This window comes from Haliotis rubra, unplaced genomic scaffold (assembly GCF_003918875.1).
Source record: "Haliotis rubra isolate DU_JTF1 unplaced genomic scaffold, ASM391887v1 Scf219, whole genome shotgun sequence".
Lineage (NCBI taxonomy): Eukaryota > Metazoa > Mollusca > Gastropoda > Lepetellida > Haliotidae > Haliotis > Haliotis rubra.
In genome coordinates, this window is record NW_025766214.1 from 246,747 (window position 1) to 270,574 (window position 23,828).

Genomic DNA, 23,828 nt, shown 5'->3' on the forward strand with positions numbered 1-23,828 from the left:
CTATTTATCAAGATTTGCCAACAAAGGGGCACCAGAAACTGATCTGAAAGGTTAAAACCATTTTGACAAGGGGACCCCGAAAAAGAACATCCTCCTCAGTATAATCTGGACAAGGGGTCTGAATACCCAAGTTAGGGGAATGAATATCTCATTAACTGAATCATTTCGGGGTTGGCAGCTAGGTGAGTAAGATGTAGTATCTGCTGATGAATGTAGTTTACATCACAAGGAATCAGTTATTAGATTTCCATCTCCTTTATCCTCACATCACTGAACTGCGGCGACAGATGAAGTCACATGCATGCATTCCCTTACGTCTTCCTGTGTTGACTAGCACATTGTCCTGTAATCAGGCATTCCCTTCATGTGTGACTCTGCTGACATGCACATTCAACAAACATCCACACTTCACTTGTATCACAACCATCAAACGCTGATGTACTCAGATGCACTTGACAGTTTGTTTTTAAAGATATAAATGCTTAAAATTAAATATCCACAGGAGCTTGCTATATATGTAATAAACAGAAACAACAAAGTAACTATGTCAAAAAATCAAGCTATAAAACAAGATTCCTTCCACTTCATGATTTCCATTAAAGATATACAATTAAAATACTGTGGTCAATTAGTGACAGTTGTTTGATCACAGTCTGTCTTGACAGAGCACAGAGTTTTCATCAAAGCACATGTAGAAACTTGCCATACTTAAGAGTAAAGGATTACTAAAATCCTTGTTATGTCACCATTAAGGTAGAAACAGGTCACTAAGCCATAATCTGTGACTATTGTGGTCTGACTATATGTCAGCCCATCCGAACCATACACTGTGCCAACATGTTTCACTGTTGACATAATTGCTGTTGTCAAAACCATTGACTTATGTGTGTAGAAGCATCACGAAATGTTTCACTTTTGTCAAAGTATGTCAACCATTGAAGCATGAAGTGCACAACACACGCTCAGAATTCTTTAGTATCACTGTGGACTTGTGTGACCTCGCAGTGTATACTCATAAAGAATCCTTGACACTACATGCTTCACAGATTCTCTTGTCAAATTTGTACACTAACCTAATATATGTTACTAAATGTGAAAGTTTTTACTCCTTTTCTATCACAGTCAGTATTTCATGTAGCGTGAGTGAGTGAGTGAGTGAGCTTGTAAACATTTATTGTTGCATTGATATATAATGTGACATGTTTGTTTGTTGTTTAATGCCGCACTCAGCAATATTTCAACTACATAGCAGCATTCTGTAAGTAATCAAGTCTGGACCAGACAATCCAGTGATCAACAGCTTAAGCATAAATCTATATAATTGGAATACGACATGTGTCAACCAAGTCAGCTAGTTTGACCACCCTATCCTGTTAGTTGCCTCTTACGACAAGCATGGTTACTGAAGGCCAATTCTAACCTGGGTCTTCATGGGTTGACAAGGGAAATACATTATTTGGTGGTGAAATAACAGCCACTTACTGGGAGATGGTCTTGCCTGTCAGGACTAACAGTTTATATAGGGATTGAGTCTATATATTGATACATTCCACAGTGTAGGCAGGATGACACCAGATAAGCCTCAATAAACTGTCTTTGTCTACTGGTTCATTGTACTGGATATTCTATATGCAACTTCACAATTGTCAGTAACTGATAACTCAGTGAGTAGAACCATGTATTGTGTATGTTAGAGATGAAGGACTTCTACTTTTAACTGTTTAAAAAAATTATATTGTTTCTCCTTGGTATAAACTTTTAAATGTATGAAGTACAAATGAATATAAATCTCATTTGAAATACTTACTACTCCACTTGGGGTGATATGTTCTTTATCTTGCCATGACAAACAAAACTGATTCATATGTCAAACTCATAATATGTCAAGCGTATATTCAAATGGAATGAATTATACCCTACAAAAGTTTTGAATAAGAGAAGTTGTATATCTTGAGGCAACTATGAACCTTGTAACATTGACTCAGGAAGGTTTGTCAGTGAATGTGTCCATTGCTATAAACATTGGCAAGGATTTGGTGTTTGATAAACATTTTAAGATGTACAGTTAGTTTTTCCTGTAAGGTGAGGTGAGGTGAAATTGGGTTTTACGTCGTGCTTGAGAATATTTCGCTCATATGACGACGTGCATGCGTGTGTATGTGTATGTGAGGCTGCTTGTACTAGCCCAGACTGAAGCTGGTTTTATAGTGCTAGCCCACTGAGATACCATGCCGCAGTGAAGCATGAATACCCCACTCAGACACATTATACTGACTCCGAGCCGACCAGTCCTTGTTGTACCCATTAATGCCGAGCGCCAGACAGGGACCAACAAGTACCATATTTAAACGTCTTTTGGTATGACGCAGTCGGGGATCGAACCCGCGACCTTCCACTCTCCGGGCGGACGCTCTAACCACTACACCACAGAGGCGGTCACTTTTTTCCTGTAAGCATATATGGGATCAGAGTTATATCTCAGAGTTAGCATACATCTGAAATAATATTTATATCAGAGGATTTCTAAACAGACCCATTTGTAGTAACAGAAAAAAAAGCTCACTCAAGTACAGAGATTTGAGGTAAAATGTATTTTCAGTAATATGCCTAATGTAAAGTTACGAATCAAGTACACAGCGATTTACATAAATGAACTTGCCAGTTATGATTACAAGTTTTCTTGGTAGCTGCAGTCCACAAACCAGCTCTGAATTGGAGCATGCTGTGATGTCACACAATCACAACTTGGCCAAGTACAAAATCTTCTAGCAAGCCTCTCTCCCAAGTAAAACTCTCCCTAGGTGTGCTTTATAATGACCACCTCACCGTACCGCAAAGTACCTCTTATGACAGACAGTAGGAGCTGAAAACCAATTATAACCTAACGTCTTAAACCAGTGACCATGTAGGAGGGGCCTTGAGATCACATCTCCTGAGAGACATCACTGGTCACACAGCAGTGCCAAGCCATCTCTGTTGGCACTGAACTGACAAGCTGCTGCTCAAACCCTCACATCTGTATACATGTGCATAGTAAACATAAGAAATGTATTTCTTTTAAATCTTTACTGACATTGCTCACTGTCTGGAAACTTACATTTGACTGTAACCATTTTGAAAATTTTAAAAAAGCTTTAATAATGTAAAAATCTGAAAGGTTCCTACTGACCATCAAAATTATTACGGATAAATTTGAAAAAATCATAAAATGAATTTTGACACACTAAAAGTTGCATTTATTAATAAACAACTTAATAAAAGCAAATTTTATCTAACATTTCTGATTCTGAAATCTCAGACTTCTCTCAATAATACTGAGTTCAAAACAACTTGTTCAGCAAAATATTTTCTTTGCACTAATTCTATCTCCATCATGTTCAACAGGACATTGAACAAATCAGCATGCATGCATAGTTGTTAGGAAACCACAATGATGCTGCTTCAAGAGAATCCAAACCGATACAATCTTGCATCCATCTTTAATGACTGCACAGCAACAAAACAAGCGTTGGTTCCAATACAGCATGCAATATTTTTTGTATCAATTATTCACTTGGTCAATCAGGCCTGAACTTAGATTGCTATTGCCATGCTGTCGTCTGTAGCACGGAGTTAGGTATTGATGGGAGATAGCATGGATTTATAACCCTAATTTTCAGGGATATTATATTCATGACCAATAATTTGTGTTAACTCTTCTATTTCCTGATCATTATTTGTTCCAACATGGAGATCAATCGATGACACAGTCCATGATGGCTTCATACAGAATGATGAAGGATCACATTTCTACATGAAACATGAAACATGAAACAGTCCATGATGGCTTCACACAGAATGATGTAGGATCACATTTCTACATGAAACATGAAACATGATTATAGTATTTTCACATATCAATACAATGTTCCACATCAAGACCTGATCATAAGGGGGGGCTGGGGTAGCATAGTTGTTAAAGCATTTGCTCGTCACACCAAAGGCCCAGGTTTGAATCCCTATGGGTACAATGTGTGAAGCCCATTTTCTGGCGTCTCCTGCAATGACAATGCTGGAATATTGCTTAAAAGCAGTGCAAAACCATACTCACTCACTTACCTAATCAAAAGACTAGGATCATTCAAAATGGCGATCTAGGCCACTGATGGATGTTTTGGGTGTTTGTTTGTGCAACAGTGCACCCAGCAATGTTTGACGGCAGTCTGTAAATAATCCAGTCCGGGCTGACAATCCGGTGATTGACATCATGAACATATATTTACTCAAATGTCAACGAGTCGGGCCACCTGAGATCACCAGTTACCTCTTGTGACAGGCATGGGTTGCTGAAGATCAATTGTAACCTGGATCTTCATTGGGGCAGTGTTTGATGTCATACAAACTCTACCTTGCTGACTTACTGGACCAATCATACAACACTAACAAACAGCAAATCATGTACAGTGGAACAATCTTCCCCTTGCAGTCAGGCTAATGTTGTGGTCCTGGGCCCCGTTCCACAAAGTGAGTGTAGCGCTAAGATGATCGTAACTCCCATACTTTTAACATAGACTTACGACTGTCGTAGCGCTACGATCGCTTTGAGGAACGGGGCCCTGATTGCAAGTGAGAGAGTAGGGTTTTACACCGCTTTTAGCAATATTCCAGCAATGCCCCCTGTCTTGATATTGCTGCAATATTGCTAAAAACTGGGTAAAACCCAACTCACTCACTCACTCACTCACTTGCAATCAGCACCACAACATCAGCCTCAAATCAGCCATCAAATTAGCACTGATAAAACAACTTGTCCCGCCTACCTTTTCATAATACAAATTAATATATTGGAGTTTGTGTCATTAGATGCTAACTTGCAAATAATCTATCATTGATTTCATTTGTTGAGACAACCTCCTTATTTCAATGAACTTTCAACATTAAAGTTAAAGCATTCATTTACTTTTCCAAAACAAATCATTCATGAAAGTACTGAATCATCTCATTTTTGATCAAACATTCAATTTCAAGGTTATAGAACTCTTATTTCAAACTGAACTATCCTTAACATAATTTATCCGGAATATTTCTTGTTTCCTTCCTGTTGTGTGCTATAGCTACACAACAGCAACAAAGTAATCATCAAGTGTCTTATTAAAATGTCAAGTCGTTAAAAAAGTGGAAAATTAGAACATTCAGAAAACTATGTTTACAAACAATAACCACTAATTTCTAAATATTTATCTAAACAATGTGCTCATGGGAACATTTCCAATATGCCAAACATGAGGTGTATTCGTCATGTTGTCACATGATCACATATAATTTGAACAATCACACAATCAGTTTGTCGTGTACTGCCTAGCACAAACATAACAGCTTTCTTCACAAACAGCAGCGGCCTCAAGGCACAAGGGCTCGTCAACAGCAACAATGGCTGCCAGTTTGTGCACATTCTGGTCACCACTGGACATGTCAATATCATTGAGTAGCAAGCATTGGGTGGCCTGAAGAAATACCTCTATTTGTGGTAATAAACTCAAAGAATATGAACTATTTATAAACACATTTCGGAAGCTGGTTCATTATTGAGCCAAGGATTATATTTCACTTGTAACCAATGCAACAGTGAATTGATACAAGAATTTGGAAAACTGAAGATTGAATGTCCACAACAGACGTCTTCTGAACCTAATACCATGTGGTAAAATATCCTATCATCAGAGAAATTATAAACAGTATGTGACAGTATAATTCGATCAAGGCTAGCTATGTTATTAAGGACTAAAATAATATTGGTCACTATTTAGTCTAGTAGCAATGTTTTTTTGCTTACCACTAATTTTATTCTATCAATCAAACCACTCATCATCAAGCATATTTGCAGGCATAAATTCATTCCATCACAAATACAACATTGCTAAGCATGTCACTTGGTAAGACCTGTTAATAGACTGCAGCCTCTAAACAATGTCTAGTCCATGATCACCACTGATTGACAGCATGAGCACCAATAAATACATTGTAGTGTGATGACACACAGCCAGGAGACTGGTAACACATACACACAGGAGACCCTAGCATCCCACCATTGCTATACAAATTCATGAGTGAGTGAGTGAGTGAGTGAGTGAGTGAGTGAGTGAGTGAGCGAGCAAGCGAGTGAGTGAGTGGAGTGTGAGTGAGTGAGTGAGTGAGTGAGCAGCAAGCGAGCAAGCGAGTTTAGATTTACACCGCTTTTAGCAATATTCCAGCAATATCACAGGGGGGGGGGGTTGACACCAGAAATGAACTTCACACATTGTACCCATGTGGGGAATCGAACCCGGCATGACAAGCGAAGGCTTTAACCACGAGGCTACCCCACAACCCCTACAAATTCTTGATGTACATAACATACAGAAGGAGTACAGTGTATTAAGTGTATACATTCTAGCTGCAGTTCAAGACATTACCTCATTTTGCTTTCAAGACTGTAATAACATTCACACGTCATTTTCAAAGGTTTGTGACTTAGTTGATATTTTCTAGACCTCCAAGTGGTGAGTGACTAAGGGGATGGCACAAAGAGACAGCCATAGTGAACTGTCAAGTTTTTTTAATCTGGATCAGTCAACCATTGGTCGATAGAAGGAACACATATACGGATGACAATAGCTACTATGCAGCAAGATGAAAGGACTTCAATTAGTTCTCAGCAACTTATCAATAACCAACACAAATGGATTTGATCTATTTTTGGGACATTGGAGTTATTTGTGACTGTGTACTGCAGTATTATTGGTTAAAACACATGACAAAATGGGATTCAAACCTTCAACATCTCCACGACTATTCATGAACATTTTTCTTGATTGCAGATTTAAAAAGTGGGCTCTTCAGCTTTGTAAAAATGATACTATGTTAATCAAATGTGGAAACGGATCAATATTTATCAGAATATTTTCTATTTAGTTGTTTTTTCCCAGAATCTGCTCACAGGCAAATTCAGTAAACATGGGACCATGTCGCAATCCCCCATTGTATCCAGACATCATACCATTCCTAATAACATCACGTCTGTCTCACAACTGCGAGACTTCTTCAGTAAATGAATAACTGTATTTTACAATGTCAATAACAGTCATGCGTTTCCATATGCACGAATTATTGAGATTTCGATGTCTGGAAATTTCATTTTGATCAGACAGCATAAGGACCAAGAATGAAACTTGTACTTTAATAGCAAATTCTGCACCATGACTCGGTCATTTAATACAGAACTGCAAATGTCCCAAGGGAAATAGCATATACTCTCCACTTAGCTCCAAATCACATTAAATCTTTCTACTTGACATTTTCTTTCATTCCAGATCTATCTAGAGACATGGAGGACTCTAACCCATGTACAACACCACAGCGAGTTGAACAGTGGCAGAGATTACTTCCTCTCTCACAATCATCAGCATTAGCCTGTTTCAGTGACAGGTTAAAAGGCTGGTGTTGACATTTCTCTCACCTGCTGACGATATACAGAGCTCCTTGCGCTGACAACAATGGAACACATAATCAATATCATATGGATAATTCTGATGCACTGCAGAGAAGTACAGGGAGCTGTGGATACACATACTGTTCAGGATCAAGGTGCTATTAAGGACTGACTGACTGACTGAGTTTGGTTTTACGCCGCTTTAAGCAATATTCCAGCAACATCACGGCGGGGGACACCAGAAAAGGGCTTCACACATTGTACCCATGTGGGGATTCGAACCCGGGTCTTCGGCGTGACGAGCCAACGCTTTAACCACTAAGCTACCCCAGGTGCTAAAGGAATATGTAATGCTTGTAATGTTGCTTCTAAAACCCTCAGATTCAAATTAGAATTCCCTCTTCAGCAACCAATGCTTCTTGTAACGTCAATTAACAGGAATGGGTGGTGAGGTTTGCCAACATTGTTGACATATGACATTATCTCCCAAATTCATAAACTGATGTTGGATGCTGTATGTCATCTTAGTAAAGTTAGTAAAGCTCAAAACATTTGATACCATATTTATTGTGTCCCTTAATGGATATATACATTGGATGTAGAGAGCTGTTAACTCAAGAATTTACTCTCCAGTCAAACACTGGTCTGTCAGGTCCAAGCTTCTTTATTTCCAGACTGTCAAATATCTGGCTTATTGCTGTGCGAGACATTTTAACCACAAACCAACAAACTAAACTTTCAAAAATATGATTGGAAAATGTGTAAAAATGATAGAAAATGGATGCAATCCGACAAATCAATTAAATCAACCTAACTGTGTCCGTAAACTATCATAGTGGAGGACATCGCAGATGGTGGGGTAGTGAGGAGCATCTTGGGTTTGTATCTTTGTGAGTGAGCAAGAAGGTTGAAGAAATATTCCAGCAACATCACGGCAGGGACACCAGAAAAGGGCTTCACACATTGTACCCATGTGGGGAATCGAACCTGGGTCTTCTTCATGACGAGCGAAAGCTTGTACCAATAGAATACCCCACCGCCCCACATAATGCTGGATGATGCTGATTCAGCCATAAATGATCAGTGATGAAGCCAAGACCAACAACCGTGATTATGAGCTAACCATACTCGGTTGACAGGAGAGGCGGTGGGGTAGCCTAGTGGTTAAGGCCTTCGCTTGTCACGCCGAAGATCCAGGTTTGATTCCCCACATGGGCACAATGTGTGAAGCTCATTTCTGGTGTGCCACGAGATGATACTGCTGGAATATTGCTAAAAGCGGCGTAAAACTAAACTCACTCACTGTTGACAGGATATGCTGTGACATATCCTCGAAACATTTGTCCATTTACAGTGTCACTGCGATCAATGCATATCAGCATATATTGCACATGAGTGAAAACGATCAGCTGCGCACTGCAAAGTGCTGACTCACAAGTGATCAAAGGGAATACCTATTTCTTATCAAACAATCTCAAAGTGTCAAATGTTTTCCAATTTACAATATCACATTCGTAATTTTAGAATTTTATGAATCCGTAATAACCAGAAGTACAATATCATAAACATTAACAATAGGTTTCAAGGTCACACCTTGCGTCACACCCAATGTCAGTACATTTTATGTCATTACACCCAATACCCTTCCCATAAAGTATTGATTTCGTCTTTGAAATTGCAATGTACGAGTCGGATGAGGTCTACACAAAGTGTTAATGTGACAGTCCTTGCATACAGAGTGTACATGCATGTTTTGGCTCTTACATGTCATTATTAATTCCTGGAGGTCTAAGTAACACAGGTGAACTTTTACTCAAGTTACTCACATTCTGATGAGTCAATACATACATCTATACGTCCTAATAATCAATATCCATCACCTTTCTATTTTTTCAGTAGGCCCTCATTCTAATTACTTACAGATATTGTGATTCTCAAACCATATGGACAAGTTTTAAAAAACAAAATGCTTTTGGGAAGTTATATCAATCATAAAAATATAGAAAATGAAATGAAACGTTCAAGGTAAGTAAGTTCCCATCCTGACCAATACTGAAACATATTTCTGTATCAAAAATAGCTAATAGACTTGGCTAGAAACAGTAAGACTGCTTTAATCTTTACAATTTTCTGATTTTTGTTTGTTTGTTTGTTTGTTGTTTAACACTGCACTCAGCACTATTCCAGCTGTATGGCTGTGGTCTGTAAATAATCAAATCTGGACCAGGCAATCCAAATTATCAACAGAATGAGCATCAATGTTAAATTGGATATGATAACGTGTAGGGCTGCGCAATATAACCGGTTTACCGGTATTTACCGGTTCAGACATTAAAACGATACGCTGATCGAAAACCGGTATTTTGACTTGCATTCGGAAAACTTCGTAACACTTGGAAATCTTCGGATATGTCCTTGTTTCATTTGTGCCAAATATTATTCACATTTTTATTTTATCATGATTAAAAGTTGTTATTAAAGCTTAATCAAGCATAGTGGTTTTGTTGTGTTTTTGCTCTATAAACCAAGCATTAACTCAATTATAAGTAGTTTTTTGTTTAAAAAACTTCATGCAATATATTGCAATACATATCGCAATACATGCTTTCGCATCGCAATATATTGCAATATGGAAATTCTCTGCAATACCCACCCCTAATTACGTGTCAACCATTGAGTTGGCGAGCCTGACCTCTCCTTTCCATAAGACAAGCATGTGTTGATGAGGACCAATTCAAACCTGGTTCCTCATGGGACTTACAATTGTGTGAAGGAGTAGACTGGATGTGATTAAACACAAAAACTGCCACACAAGTTAACCAAAGGGACAATAGTGGCTCGTGACAGGTTATATTCTTTCATAGTTATTATAAGGAACATTCATATACTACATAGTGTTTGATATCATACAGTCCCATATGTACTGTTTGTATTCCCAAGTTATTATATTCACTTTAAAATGTTAATGTATGCATAGTATGCTAGTGTGATTTTCATACCACATGATCCTTCAAACAAACACTGTGAAGCAAGATTTTAATAATCCTACTAGGCAGGATCGCAGCAATAGCATTCTGTGTGAGCACCCGAAAAAATCCCTCATCCATGAAATATATTTCATCATAAAACTGCACCAGATGCATACATCATTAAAGTCACTCCAGGATAGGTTTCGCGTGATGTCTTTACATTCAGTCTACCTGCCTCGCCTTTATCTTCAGTAAAAGTTTCTCTCAGATCACCAACCGCATGAAGAACATTTTATGTGTTATTCATCAGGCTGATGTCGACATCAGCCATATCACCACAAAGAAAGATATGCAAATGAAGGATGGTGAAATTCCTTTTGAAATTTTTAATGTTTCAATGTCAAGTTTCATTGAATGCTTTTGCTGTGTGTAAAAATAATCAGTTTTGCATAACAAGGTGTTCACTATTGCAGCGTCTTCTTGGGGTATGTCAATAGTGAGTAGGTTTGGTTTTACGTCGCTTTTTGCAATATTCCAGCAATATCATGAAGGAGGACACCAGAAATGGGCTTCACACTTTGAACCCGGGTCTTCGGCGTAACGAGCAAACGCTGTAACCACTAGGCTACCCCAAAGCCCCGGATACGTCAATAACTCAGTAAACACTAAAATGTTCTAAATATTAACTTCCACTGAAAGTCCATGTAACTGTTTAGTGTGAATTGAGAGCAAGGTGTTGGTTTACTAAAACTTACATGTTTACTGATTTAAGTACAATTATGTGTCATTAATTATTAACATATTAGGTATATTTCATCAATATAAAATATCAATAAATAATATGATAGAATTTTAAGACATGTATAGCAATATGGCTGCATGATGTCAACTTTTCAATAGAAGTCAATCTATGTAGTACTATTGTTTTCAGGTAAGAACAACAAAGTTAAAATCAACCAAATGAAGCTAAGACAAATTATCTTTTTATTTCACCGACACATTACTCAAAACCAGCTATTGGGCCTCAATCTGAAGATTCAACATGGAGCAATCCACTCCAGCAAAGACACAACATCCCTACTTTCTACTCAAGCAGCCAAATTTCCCAACAGAAAGGAAACTGACAATATGCACAATGTTGTATGTACAACAGCTGACCTACCCTAGTTTGTTAGAGATTACTCTTGTTTACCAGCTAGGGTTGAATAACTAGGCATGCCTCTAACCTGTACATGTTTAGTGCTGTAGAATCAGTTCGTCAGTGGACGTCTACAAGGAGGGAGTATGTCTGGGCATATTGTCTGTTGATCCGTTTTGCATGCTGTGTTTCTTAATCGGTAAAGTTTGTCTGTGAAATCTGACGGGTTGACTTGTACTTTCTCAACAGAATGAACGTTTGTTGGATAGCTTAAATACATATTGTCAGATGAATAAACAAATCAAATTTCTGTACTGATGAAGACGAGTAATTCAATGAGAATAAATTGAGTTCAGTCTTCACTGGTTATAAGATAATTCACTTGCAAAAAGAAAACTGATTGCAACTAGATTGATTCCCTGTCAATTCCGTGACCTATGTGGAAACTTCTTAGGGACCCTTCATAATTTATGGCTACCCGGGGTTGATGATGATTTTTATGGAGAAATATGTAAAATGAAAACGAGCCCCCTTGAAATTTATATACAAAAGTAAGTGTCCCGACCCTTAATCTCCCTGCACGCCATGTACAAGACCCCCATCCCCTTCCCTCCCATAATTCTAAACATAACCCCCTCCTGTATCCCATGGTTGTCAATGGAGCAGACAAACCTGGAGATATAGAAGGTTCTCTATGTTGCATAGCAACTTGGACCATGCCATAGCAACTCCACAATGTTAATCTATTTACTAGGGGAAATGTTCAGCAATGCCTTTTATATGAAAAGCTTCTTTGACATACTGACTTGTGTACCGCTGTTCCAGAAAATAAAAAACATTTATCAAAATTAAATCCATGTATGCAGTGTGCAAAATTTACGTTGAAACAATGTGGTGAAGTTGTCAAACAGCCAATATAATAACATTTTGATTCAAATATTTAGTCCAGCTCATGGTGTTCAGCAACCCAAGCTTACTGTAAGAAACAACTAACAGGATCGGGTGGTCAGTCTTACCGACTTGACACGTCTTCATAACCCAATTGTGAAATCAATGTTTATGGCATTGATCACTGGATTGTCTGGTCCAGATTTGATTATTTACAGACCGCTGCCATATAGCTGAGTGCGGCATTAAACAACAAACTAACAAAACTAACACCTTAAGAAGACAATCAGTGTGTTTTGCCTTGTTCCTTCCTTTTTGAAACACACTTTTGTTCTAGCACACATTCAGGATTCAAGTAAATCAACAGTGAACAGAGATGCCCTGGACATGTTGCAGAGATTGTCATACACAGAACATAAAAAATTAATGTCTTCAGCCTCATATTTCTTATTCATTTGAATGAAAATCCAATGATCAGTTTATTCTGGCAATATTTAAGCTGAAAAAGGAGTCCAAGTGAGTCAGCAAGTACGGTTTACCCCGCTTTTAGCAACATTCCAGCAATGTCACGGTGGGGGATACCAGAAATGGGCTGCACACATTGTACCCATGTAGGGAATCGAACCCAGGTCTTCGGCGTGACAAGCAAACGCTTTAACCACCAGGCTACCCCACTGCCCCGATAAAGGAGTCTGAACCAGACAATCCAGTGATAGACATTATGAGCATCAATCTATGCATTTGGGTTACAATGACATTATCAGGATATCCAATAGGTTTATGAATACACACTACCTGTATGAGATACATGGTACTGACCTAAACATCATCACTTAACCCGCATGCAAACCATCTCATGAGAACAGAAAGTCATTTCGGTGCCTTCTTCCTGATTATCTTTTGTGACAGTTGAGTACTTGTTTGTCTGTTTGTTGTTTCACCAGCTATATGGTGGCTGTATGTAAACAATCAAGTCTGGACAAACCAGTGACTGACATCATGAGCATCAATCTACCTGATCGACTAATGAGTATTTTCTTCAAACAGCATACATGATACATGACAGTTCGGCTTCAAAAGAATGCATCACTCCTTTAAAAACTGTTTTCACACAGAAAAACTTTCTACTTAATGTACCCGTGAAGGTCAGGGTTAGAATATTGATATTCAGTAACCCATGCTTGTCGTAAGAGGCGACTAATGCGATCGGTTGGTCAGGCTCGCTGTCTTCGGTTCCCAATTGCGTATATCGATGCTCATGCTGTTGATCACTGGATTGTATGGTCCAGACTTGATTATTTACAGACCACCGTCATATAGCTGGAATATTGCTGAGTGCGGCGTAAAACTAAACTCACTTACTCATTCTACTTAATGCTGTAAGACATTATCCCAACCCAAGCCTGGTTGCCATGATTATATGTCTGCACTGTCCACCATGTTCCCATCAGCAAGATAACTACCGTGCAGCATCAGCCTGACAGTCATGAGAAGCATCCACTTCCTGCCACCATGATAACCTGCTGACTGATAGAGCCTCTCTGGCTGGGACTTTACCCCTCTAGATATGACGTGATGACAAGGATGGGGACTCTCTCACTCAGATAAAGGTCATCGATCATTATGTTGACACTGTGCCACTTCAGTGGTGGTATTGACAGGGATAGTCACATGTAACAAGCAGTACTACCAGATCTTACAGATAGTCTCAGGTGTTACTGGGGAAAATGTTTTGACAACCTGACTGATCAAATGGGATTAGCCTATCAATTACTGAAATTCAAAGGCAAAAAGTAACTCAAATGTACTTATTTTCTTTATTTTTTAGAGTGAGTGAGTATGATTTTTCAATGCTTTTAGTAATTTTGCAGTAACATTATGCTAGGCGACACTAGAAAAGGACTTCACACACTCTACCCATCATGGAAATTGAAGGCCTGATAAGTGAATCTTTAACCACTGGGCCATCCGACTCTCTCTAATATTACTGAAACCACAAGGCAAATTGTAGCGTAAATAGGGTTGCACAACAAAGTAAAAATGACCAGTCTTCCTATATGCGAGCAAAGCGATCAAAGGTTAGCAACGTACTTCTCCCCCTTCAGTTTGAAAAATATTTTTAATATCAAAATAAAATATCACCACAATCAGGTAGACACCCATTTCCCCCATTCTGAGAGCACAACCCTGTGAGGAAATGGGTGTCTACCTTTGATGGTGGCGATATTTTATTTTGACATTGAAAAATATTTTTCGAACCGAAGCAAGGGAAGCACGGTGTCAACCTTTGCTCTCTTCGCTCACATATAGAAAGACTGGTCATTGTCTCTGTTGCGCAGCCCTATTTGCGCTACAGTTTGTCTGTGCTGAAACACATTCTCAACACTTGTCTCTACCTCTTTCAAGGACAAACTATCAATCTAAGCTGGTGTTTCATCTGGCTGAAAGGATTCCAAAAAAATATGGTACACATGTTTTTGGTTGGCATGACAACCCTACTCTGGAGCATCAACCATAAACCTATTTTCTTGTTTTTCAAGACTTGCACCTTGTTTGTATGAGTGAGTGAGTGAGTTTGCTTTTATGCCGCTTTTAGCAATATTCCAGCAATATCACGGCAGGGGATACCGTAAATGGGCTTCACACATTGTACCCATGTGGGGAATCGAACCCTGGTCTTCGACGTGACGAGCGAACGCTTTAACCACTGGGCTACCCCACCGCCCTTGTTTGTATGACCATTACAGTACTATCAATAGTTTATCAATAGATTCAATTTGTTGCAGTTTGATGTATTTTGCAGAAAAAAAATTAATAAAATTTTAACAAATTTAAATCTGGCCTAGGATGTACAGTGCTCATTTTGTGAAATGTCTGGATATTTATATCTCTCATCAGACATGTACAACAACGGTAAGAAAATATTATGTTTGGCTTAATTTTTCCCCTTTCCTCCTCTGTCTGCACAGCTGGTCTACCAATGAAAACAGGCAGAGAGCAGCCAAACTGTGGAACATGTACAGAGTGTAACACAGCCATACAAATGACAAAAATACATAATGGCCATAAAGTGTGCAGTGTATGGAACACATCTGCCACATGTTAACCAAGTGCTGCAGTCTGCATGATTAACTGTGTTAGGTTCCACTGAAAATGTTTGACTATGCCAGACAGCTGTTGTTGAAATATTCTTCAAAGTCGTGACAGAAGTCATGTTTGGAGAGAAATTTAAAACACTAACTATTCTTTGCACAAAGTACTATTTCTATGGGGCAAAGAATGAATCTGCTTCTGTGTCTATTCACTACCCAGTAAATAATAATAATTATAATAATACATTCATTTATCGAGTACATAAATTCACAACATCAATGTGCTCTTTGCGCTAAAAGAAAACGGGCAATAATTTTAAAGGTAGTAGTGTCTGAATAAGTGGGTCTTAAGTTGAGATTTAAAGGAAGAAAGAGTGGAAACAGATTTATGATATTCTAGGAGAATGTTCCATTTTGATGCTGCAGTGTAGGAGAATGTTCTTTTGCCAAAAGTTGAAGTTTTTACTCTTTAAATATAAAGTTGGCAGAATTTCTACACCAACCAGGCCAAGTTCATTTACTCTCTCACTCTAGGGGCAGTGGAATAGCCAAGTGGTCAAAGCATTCACTCATCATACAGAAGGCCTGGGTTCGATTCCCCACATAGGTACAATGTGTGAAACCCATTTCTGGTGTCCTCCCATCGTGATATTGCTGGAATATTGCTAAAAGCAGCGAAAAACCATGCTCATTCACTCACTCTCACCCACTCACTCATTCAAATTGTGTTATATTTCCACATCACACATAGGTATGATCAAAGCTCTACTAAATTATCACCATGATAAGTGTGCACTTGCTTTTATTCTCAGCCACCTTGGAAATACACAACCCATACTGAAAGTGAGGAGCTAGAGGGTTAACAGTCATATGACCATCTCATCCTACCAGGTACCCATTCAATGCTGGGTAAACAGAGGTATTGCCGTATATCGGTACTCATAAAAAAATTGTAAACTGCTGTCATTAAACAGGAAATACTGCCATGGAAATACTACTCCTAGTGACTGTGGATGGAAGCATGATTTCTGTTTTTAGTGGCATTTATATTTATTGCCATGAGGCGCATTACTAAAAATAATCTCATGAATTTTACATAAGGTTTGATGCAGTACAATGCAGGAAAGAGGCGTGAATCTCTTAATGTTAGCTGATCTTCCGATTCATTTTTTTAATGGCAGCCCCTATATGGATGCAAGGAATATTGAATGAAAACATGTCAAGGGAACCTATTCAGGGGTGGTGACCCAACTGTCACGACTAGCATTGAAACCAGCCTCGCATTGTGTACACATGTTTTCAAACACATACCTTGCCTCTTTGAAAACGACCTCCCCATTGGGTTAACACACTGTTTGTAGCCATGAGTACATCCTTAAGTACACAGGATGTATGAGGGTGTACTGGGCAGACATTTACAACATGTGATAACATATTATATTGTCCTATCTTACACTGGAAAGTGATACTTATGTTGTGATATATTATCACATACCAAGAGTCCGAAGTTGACCTGATAGCATTGAAACAAAACCCTCCCTATCTGAGCTGTGATGAACTGTTAATAAGCTGACGCATACTGCTATGTGTTTGATTGACTAGCTTGTTTAAACAGTTTGAGTGACAGGTACTACAGTAGGTATTTAGGATTTGCAGTTATGGACTACTGAATATAGGTCAGACCTAGCATTTCACATGACAACAATTACCACAGTTACAAAACAAACACGAAGAACCAGTTTCTTTTCATCCCCGTAAAAGATGTCCGTCCCCATTTCATTGCTATTCCTGGAAGATTTGACATATAATCAATATGCAGTAATGATTCCACTGAAACATTATCTGAAACAATATACCCATATACTGCTGTACTTCTGAGTCGAAGCATATGTTGCCAGGATGATCATGGTATGACAGAAATATATGAACTGAAAATAACGACAGCATGTCGATTGCACGGTATTGCACCGATCAACGCCAACTGTTTATGTATGGTTGATTTATCACGTGTTTATTGCTCGTAGGTCACCAGCTGGTCACACCATGCGGAACGACCACCTCGGACAGTAAACATGTAACACCTCATGATACCATACACCACATAATCATCACCACCTCAACTCGGTCATTACATTAACTGCGCAGGTAGATATTGATCTTAATTACAGGTGAGTACGCACGTGTGACAGATGTTCGCACGGGTAAAACAGACAGCAGTAACACTAACAGCCCATTCAACAGTTGTTCGAAACCTGTACCCGGCGTTCGCGTAGAGAAGTTGACACACGGGTATATCAATAACTGGGTTTATTACACTTCAAACACACACACACACCACGATTCTACGATAATTAACTGTCATATATGTGTACAGGTATAAATATATGTACATAAACAAACGTAAAACACTTACCAAAGTATACGGGTCGCCCGCAATTCCCGCATACGTTGCTTTGCATGTCTGGGGTTGGTGAACTGCGCCCTGCCCCCAGATTGACTGTTAAAGCCGAGCCGAAACTCGGCCCGGTTGATAATATACCACAAGCAATTCAGTGAAGCGTTGAAGGTGTGTGTAGTTACTCTTGGACCATGACACCGCTACGGCATATTTCCGAAGGTTATAACACCGCGTACATCCACTGAGCGATTCCTGCTGAAAATGCGTTCAATTATTAATGCATTTACGCCTTGACGTTTTTCACACGAAACTGAGTCGTAGACCCTCTACATTTCCATGTCATCTCACAGAAAAACTAAACCCACGATGGCATAGGGTTATCGGGGTGATCCATCTACAAAAGACAATAGGTAAGGCAAGTTCACACAGGACAGCAACGGACGAGTCCATTCACTACAGGAATCTTCTGCGAACAGACATAGGCAAGATCGATAAACGCTCAATATATGTGATTGAGAGCCAGGCGTTTGAAATGCTATTTTCTGCACACTTTCACATTCCTCAATTTCCTGTCCAAGTATGGACTTGTCGGTGTAAACATGTCACCAGCGCGTCAACTGGACACTGGCTATTTGGAGGCGTGACCCCCGTAGGACATGCCTCGCGCACTGTGAACATTCCCAGGTTAAACACATGACAGATCTCAATACACGAACTTTTATTTCCTTCCATAAAGGTCTTCAGGAAAGGTTAATGTGAGTTCGAGGCGTAATCGCCATTTAATGAATGAAATGTCACATGCGAAAATTATCCCCCCGTGTATATCAATGATACGTATTTTTTGTCCGATATTGAACATGCAGATGATGCAGCCATCCAAGCAGCTGTTTACCGTGTAAATGTGTCATTTGTAACTGTTGCCATCCCAGAATGCATCTAACTTAAATGAATTATTTCCATGTGACCATTGGGGCGGTGGGTAGCCAAGTAGTTAAAGCGTTCGCTCGTCACGCCGAAGACCCGGGTTCGATTCTCCACATGGGTACAATGTGTGAAGCCCATTTGTGCTGTCCCCCCAAGTGATATTGCTGGAACATTGCTAAAAGCCAAACCCACTCACTCACTCACTCCATGTGACTATTACATGAAATGCACACCTCAAGGAAGCACAAGTGTCAGTTGCCATTTAATTGAAACCTATTTTGAAACAGAAACTGTTTTGCTAGTACATGTATAATGAGTATTACACAGGTTTAGTATAGCGACTCGTCACTACATCTGAGTGTGTTAGAACCCATTGAATGCAGCTACTAAACGCAACACTATAAGTCATGGTCGCGTTGGTGAGTGAGTGAGTGAGTGAGTATGGTTTTACGCCGCTTTTAGCGATATTCCAGCAATATTTCTGGGAGCGAGCGCTTGTAAAATAGGCTACCGTTGTCCCACCGGCCATGATCAAGTTGAATGTGTAATCTTATCAATCTTCTAAGTATACCGTTGTTTTGTGATATCACATTTGAGTTAATATTTTAATCGTGTTTGATGCCGCAGTCAGCAATATTACAACACATAGATATTACAGTCGAGTATGGACCAGACAAACCAGTGATGGACAGCATGATCAAACAACAGCGCCATTGGGACAAAGTGCCACTCAGTTAGCCTTAACAGGGATGCCCACAATGGAGTAATTAAATTTAGCCAGCAAAATCGTTGGCCCGTCTTGGCCCGGCCGGCCCGGCCCGGCCATGCTTTGAGGCAATCCCCTTGACAACATTCTTCAAGTACAGCGCTGATTCTCGAGGAATGCTCAGTTCACGGTCTTGGGTGGTTGCATGTGTAACAGGTGTTACATGATATTAACGCCCGTCTTTTTCCCTCTGTGTCTGCAAATTGATATTGCGCTGAGGGCGGTGGGGTAGCCTGGTGGTCTAAGCGTTCGCTCGTCACGCTGAAAGCCCGGGTTCGATTCCTCACATGGGTACAATGTGTGAATATGTGTCCCCGCTGAAATATTGCTGTAAGCGGCGTGAAACCATACCCACTCACTCACAGACATCGCGCCGGTCTATATAGACCTACACTTGTAACAGGTGGGAGTGGGCAATCGGCAACGACTATGTTGGGAGAAGGTTCTATGTGAAGGGTTACATGTAGCTCGATGCGCATCCTTGTAAATTGAAATCCTTGTCACTTCAACTGTGAAAATATCTCCGCGTGTTAACCTGTTACAGTCCTGCGTAGATCTATAAACCTGCCATGGACCTGTACATTAACATCAATGACTTATGCTGAACACATGTACAGAGTCACGCTCGCCATGCACCTTGGCCTTCGCCACAGAAATGTATACCCAGCATATGAAATAAAATTATGGAACTCCTGACACTTTTATTACAAACATTAAATACTATTTTAACATGAAGGTCAATTCTATACCACGGAACACAATACTGTTCGCACTGAGTTCAATTAGACGGGAGTTGGGCTGCATAGTCGAAGTCTGATAGTGTCATGAATCACGAGAAAAACGCACGTTATTCTATGGTGAATAGTGAGTGAGTGAGTATGTTTTCACGCCGCTTTTAGCAATACTCCAGCAATATCACCAGAAATGGACTTCACACATTGTACCTATGTGGAGAATCGAACCCGGGTCTTTTGCGTGACGAGTGATCGCTTTAACCACTGGGCTACCCCACCGTCGCTATGGTGAATAATAAGACGAATACAACACGCAGCCATAATAACACACAAGTAGGTATAGGTACATGACAAATGGCCAATTATTTGCCAGTGTGAATCAAATACCATGAATTATCCTGTGGCTGAATGGTATAGCAATGTCACTGTTAAGTGCGTGAGTGAGTTTAGTTTTACACCGCGTTTAGCAATAGTTCAGCAATATCACGACAGGGGACACCAGAAATGGTTTTCATACATTGTACCCATGTGGGGAATCGAACCCGGTCCTCGGTGTGACGAGCGAAAGCTTTAACCACTAGGCTACCCCACCGCCCCTATGGCGCTGAGAAGGCAAACCTGGATTCGAACCTATGATCACGGTTACCTGGCATACTGAGGGGATGAATTTCTGCCTCAGCAAATTGACATGACTGGACACTCTACCCTACCGTCCCCCTGGTTTAGTATTGGTAGTATTTCTGTTCATGTATAGCAACCAGAATTTTAGAACATTTACTGCACTGCGTATATTGATGGTGGTTTGCTCTATTTGATTTGTAACAGAGCTACTCTTGGAAGAAAATGGATTTTTTTGCAGGTGTTAACAACTATCCATTATTTCGAAACTCCCATGGGACGAGTTTACACAATCTGAATATTTAAGTACCACATTTCGATTTATTCAAACAGACAAGAAACCCTCTAAAGGTACTTTACCATGCAATGCGACCATCGATTTAGTTTACTAAACCAAATATACACCACGGGTTGCGCGAATGCTTTTATCTCGTGTATAACGGATCCTGACAGTGACTCGCCTTTCTCAGACATTCCTTCACATGAAAACAATTACCGATCACAGTGGTATAGCGAGGGGTATTGTTAACAGGTGCCCTACCTACAGCGAGGGACAGTGCAAATTCGATATATATCGATCCCTGGAATCTTCCTCGGTTTTACGTGGACTATAGAATCACATTGAGGTGTTTGTATGATGAGGTGCCCCCATCTCTCACCCGCGAACAAGCAATTATACTACGTGGGTTCTGCATGCGACTAAAACCAATGCTTGCATGGTTAGAGGTAATTCAATTGTCAGTGGTGCGAGCGGTTGCAGTGGACCTGTAAATAAAGCTCCGATCTGAGCGTGCCGTTTGCTTGGATAGTATGTTGATTTTTTGTTGAAAAAACGTGTTGTATTTGTTTCGTTCCGTCTCTAAGACCTGACGTATTTTTCTATAAAGTAAACGTATTTCTTTGAACTGTTTAATTGGATTATAGGCACATGACATGGTTGTACTGACTGAGTTTAGTTTAACGCCGCTTTTAGCAATATTCCAGCAATATCACGGCGGGGGACACCAGAAATGGGCTTAACACATTGTGCCCATGTCGGGAATCGAACCCGGGCCTTCGGCGTGACGAGACATGGTTGTAAGATGTAAAGGTGTTAATGATGTCACAGAATTTGGAGGTAAAGCCTATTGTAAACCGCAAAGTTGGTACAAAGGTATATTTATTTGATTTCTTATATTATTGTTACTTTACTTTGAGATGGGATCACTCCTTTTTACATTATTGCAGTAATTACTGACAGACCTGCTCAAATAACTGTAATAGTATTGCGTACTCACTGACTCACGTCTCTTCCATACCCTACATTGAGGTACAGTTGTATAGGTTTAAATTGACCGAACATTCCCCCTGCACAGCTATATTGGAATACACAAGTCAACCTGGTACCCATCTCCAGTGTAGGTCGAGTGTATGAGTGAGTATGGTTTTACGCAGCTCTCTTCCTGCATGACGCCAGAACTAGGCTTTACACCATGGAACCACGTGTGGAATTTACCGCCTAAGTTTACTTAGACTGGAAAAGGGGTAGTGGGATAGCCTAGTGGTTAAAGCGTTCGCTCGTCACGCCGAAGATCCGGGTTCGATTCCCGACATGGGCACAATGTGAGAAGCCCATTTCGGGTGTCCCCCGCCGTGATATTGCTGGAATACTGCTAAAAGCGGCGTAAAACTCCACTCACACACTTATATTAAGGTTCTCAAAAATGTGTTTTTCCATGGAGATACGAATGAAACACGTTGGATAGTATTCAGCGGTTTCTTGTTTAAAACTGCCATATCTTGGACTGTAAACTCGTATTTATTTTCGTTCTTTATAGAAGTGATTTGAAAACTGCGTACTGTTTATTCACTTCAAAACTAGTTAATCACAGAGTCTTAATATCCAACTTTTCTAAAGATTGGTGATGTACTCGCTCCTTTTCTAAATACAATCCAAACGAACATCTTATGTGTTCTAAATGTTAATGATAATGATGATGATGATAACCTGTGATTTAAGCAAATTCCTTCTGTTATTACTCAGAATTGCCCCTGTGCAAGAACCGATTTTGAAGAAATGTTAGTCATGTAAGAGTTACTTCCCCTACTAGTTGACAGTTGAAGTTCTGTGATGTAACATAAAATCCCCCAACGTCATCAATACAAAATCAATGGCTGATCAGTTGAGTATACCTGATTAAGTTCTTCCTAGGATAAGGTTTGATGAAAATGAAATATTGACGAATTATTATGTACTTGCAAATAGTACTTGTTCTTCCAATACAGAGTCTACTCATTCATCTCAGACAAATAAAGTAAGAGCCATTCAAGAAAAGAAAATTTAGACAAGTCTTCTATTCTCCTTATTAGATGGCTTTGATCAATTGCTAGAACACATGCATATAAATATGTAAATGGTGTTTTTTTGTGGTAATCAACAGATACCTGTAATCATGCTGCAGTTTGAAGCATACACTGAAAAAGACAACTACAGTTATGTTTGGGATTACTCTTTCTTAGTCCAGTCTCACTTTGTTGACACATGTCATCCTATCCCAGTTGCTGAGATCGCTGCTCATGCTGTTGATCACTGGATTATTATCTGCAGTTGTGCTGAGCATGGCATTAAACAACAACCAAATCAAACCAAATCTTAGTTCAGTACCTGATCGAGATTACTGGTTGTCAGACTTCCTTCTTCGGAAGCCTCTATGTCTGAGTGGGTTAGATACTTGACTTTGGGTCTCTCTGTGACAGTTTGGTTTGAATCCTAGTTGGTTCTGAACCCCTAAAAAGTGTGTTTCTTCTTCTTTACTTAGAAAGTGCAATCCCAAATATAACATGTATTACATAAACAAAATACAAACAACATATA

General features: G+C 39.6%; 1 protein-coding gene across 2 annotated transcripts in view; it reads right to left on the reverse strand.

Annotated features, from left to right (window-relative positions):
* LOC124277151 (ras association domain-containing protein 2-like) overlaps window positions 1-18,306 on the reverse strand; it is a 96,433-nt gene extending 78,127 nt beyond the window's left edge. Inside the window, exon 1 of one of the 2 annotated variants that reach the window (XM_046712805.1) lies at window positions 17,948-18,306. In XM_046712805.1, coding sequence (XP_046568761.1) covers window positions 17,948-17,993 — 46 coding nt within the window. In that variant the 5' untranslated portion in view covers window positions 17,994-18,306. Of the gene's footprint in view, window positions 1-16,845; window positions 16,889-17,947 lie in introns of those variants that run through there. The other variant, XM_046712806.1, reaches the window with a different exon arrangement.
* Between the last annotated feature and the right edge of the window lie 5,522 nt (window positions 18,307-23,828).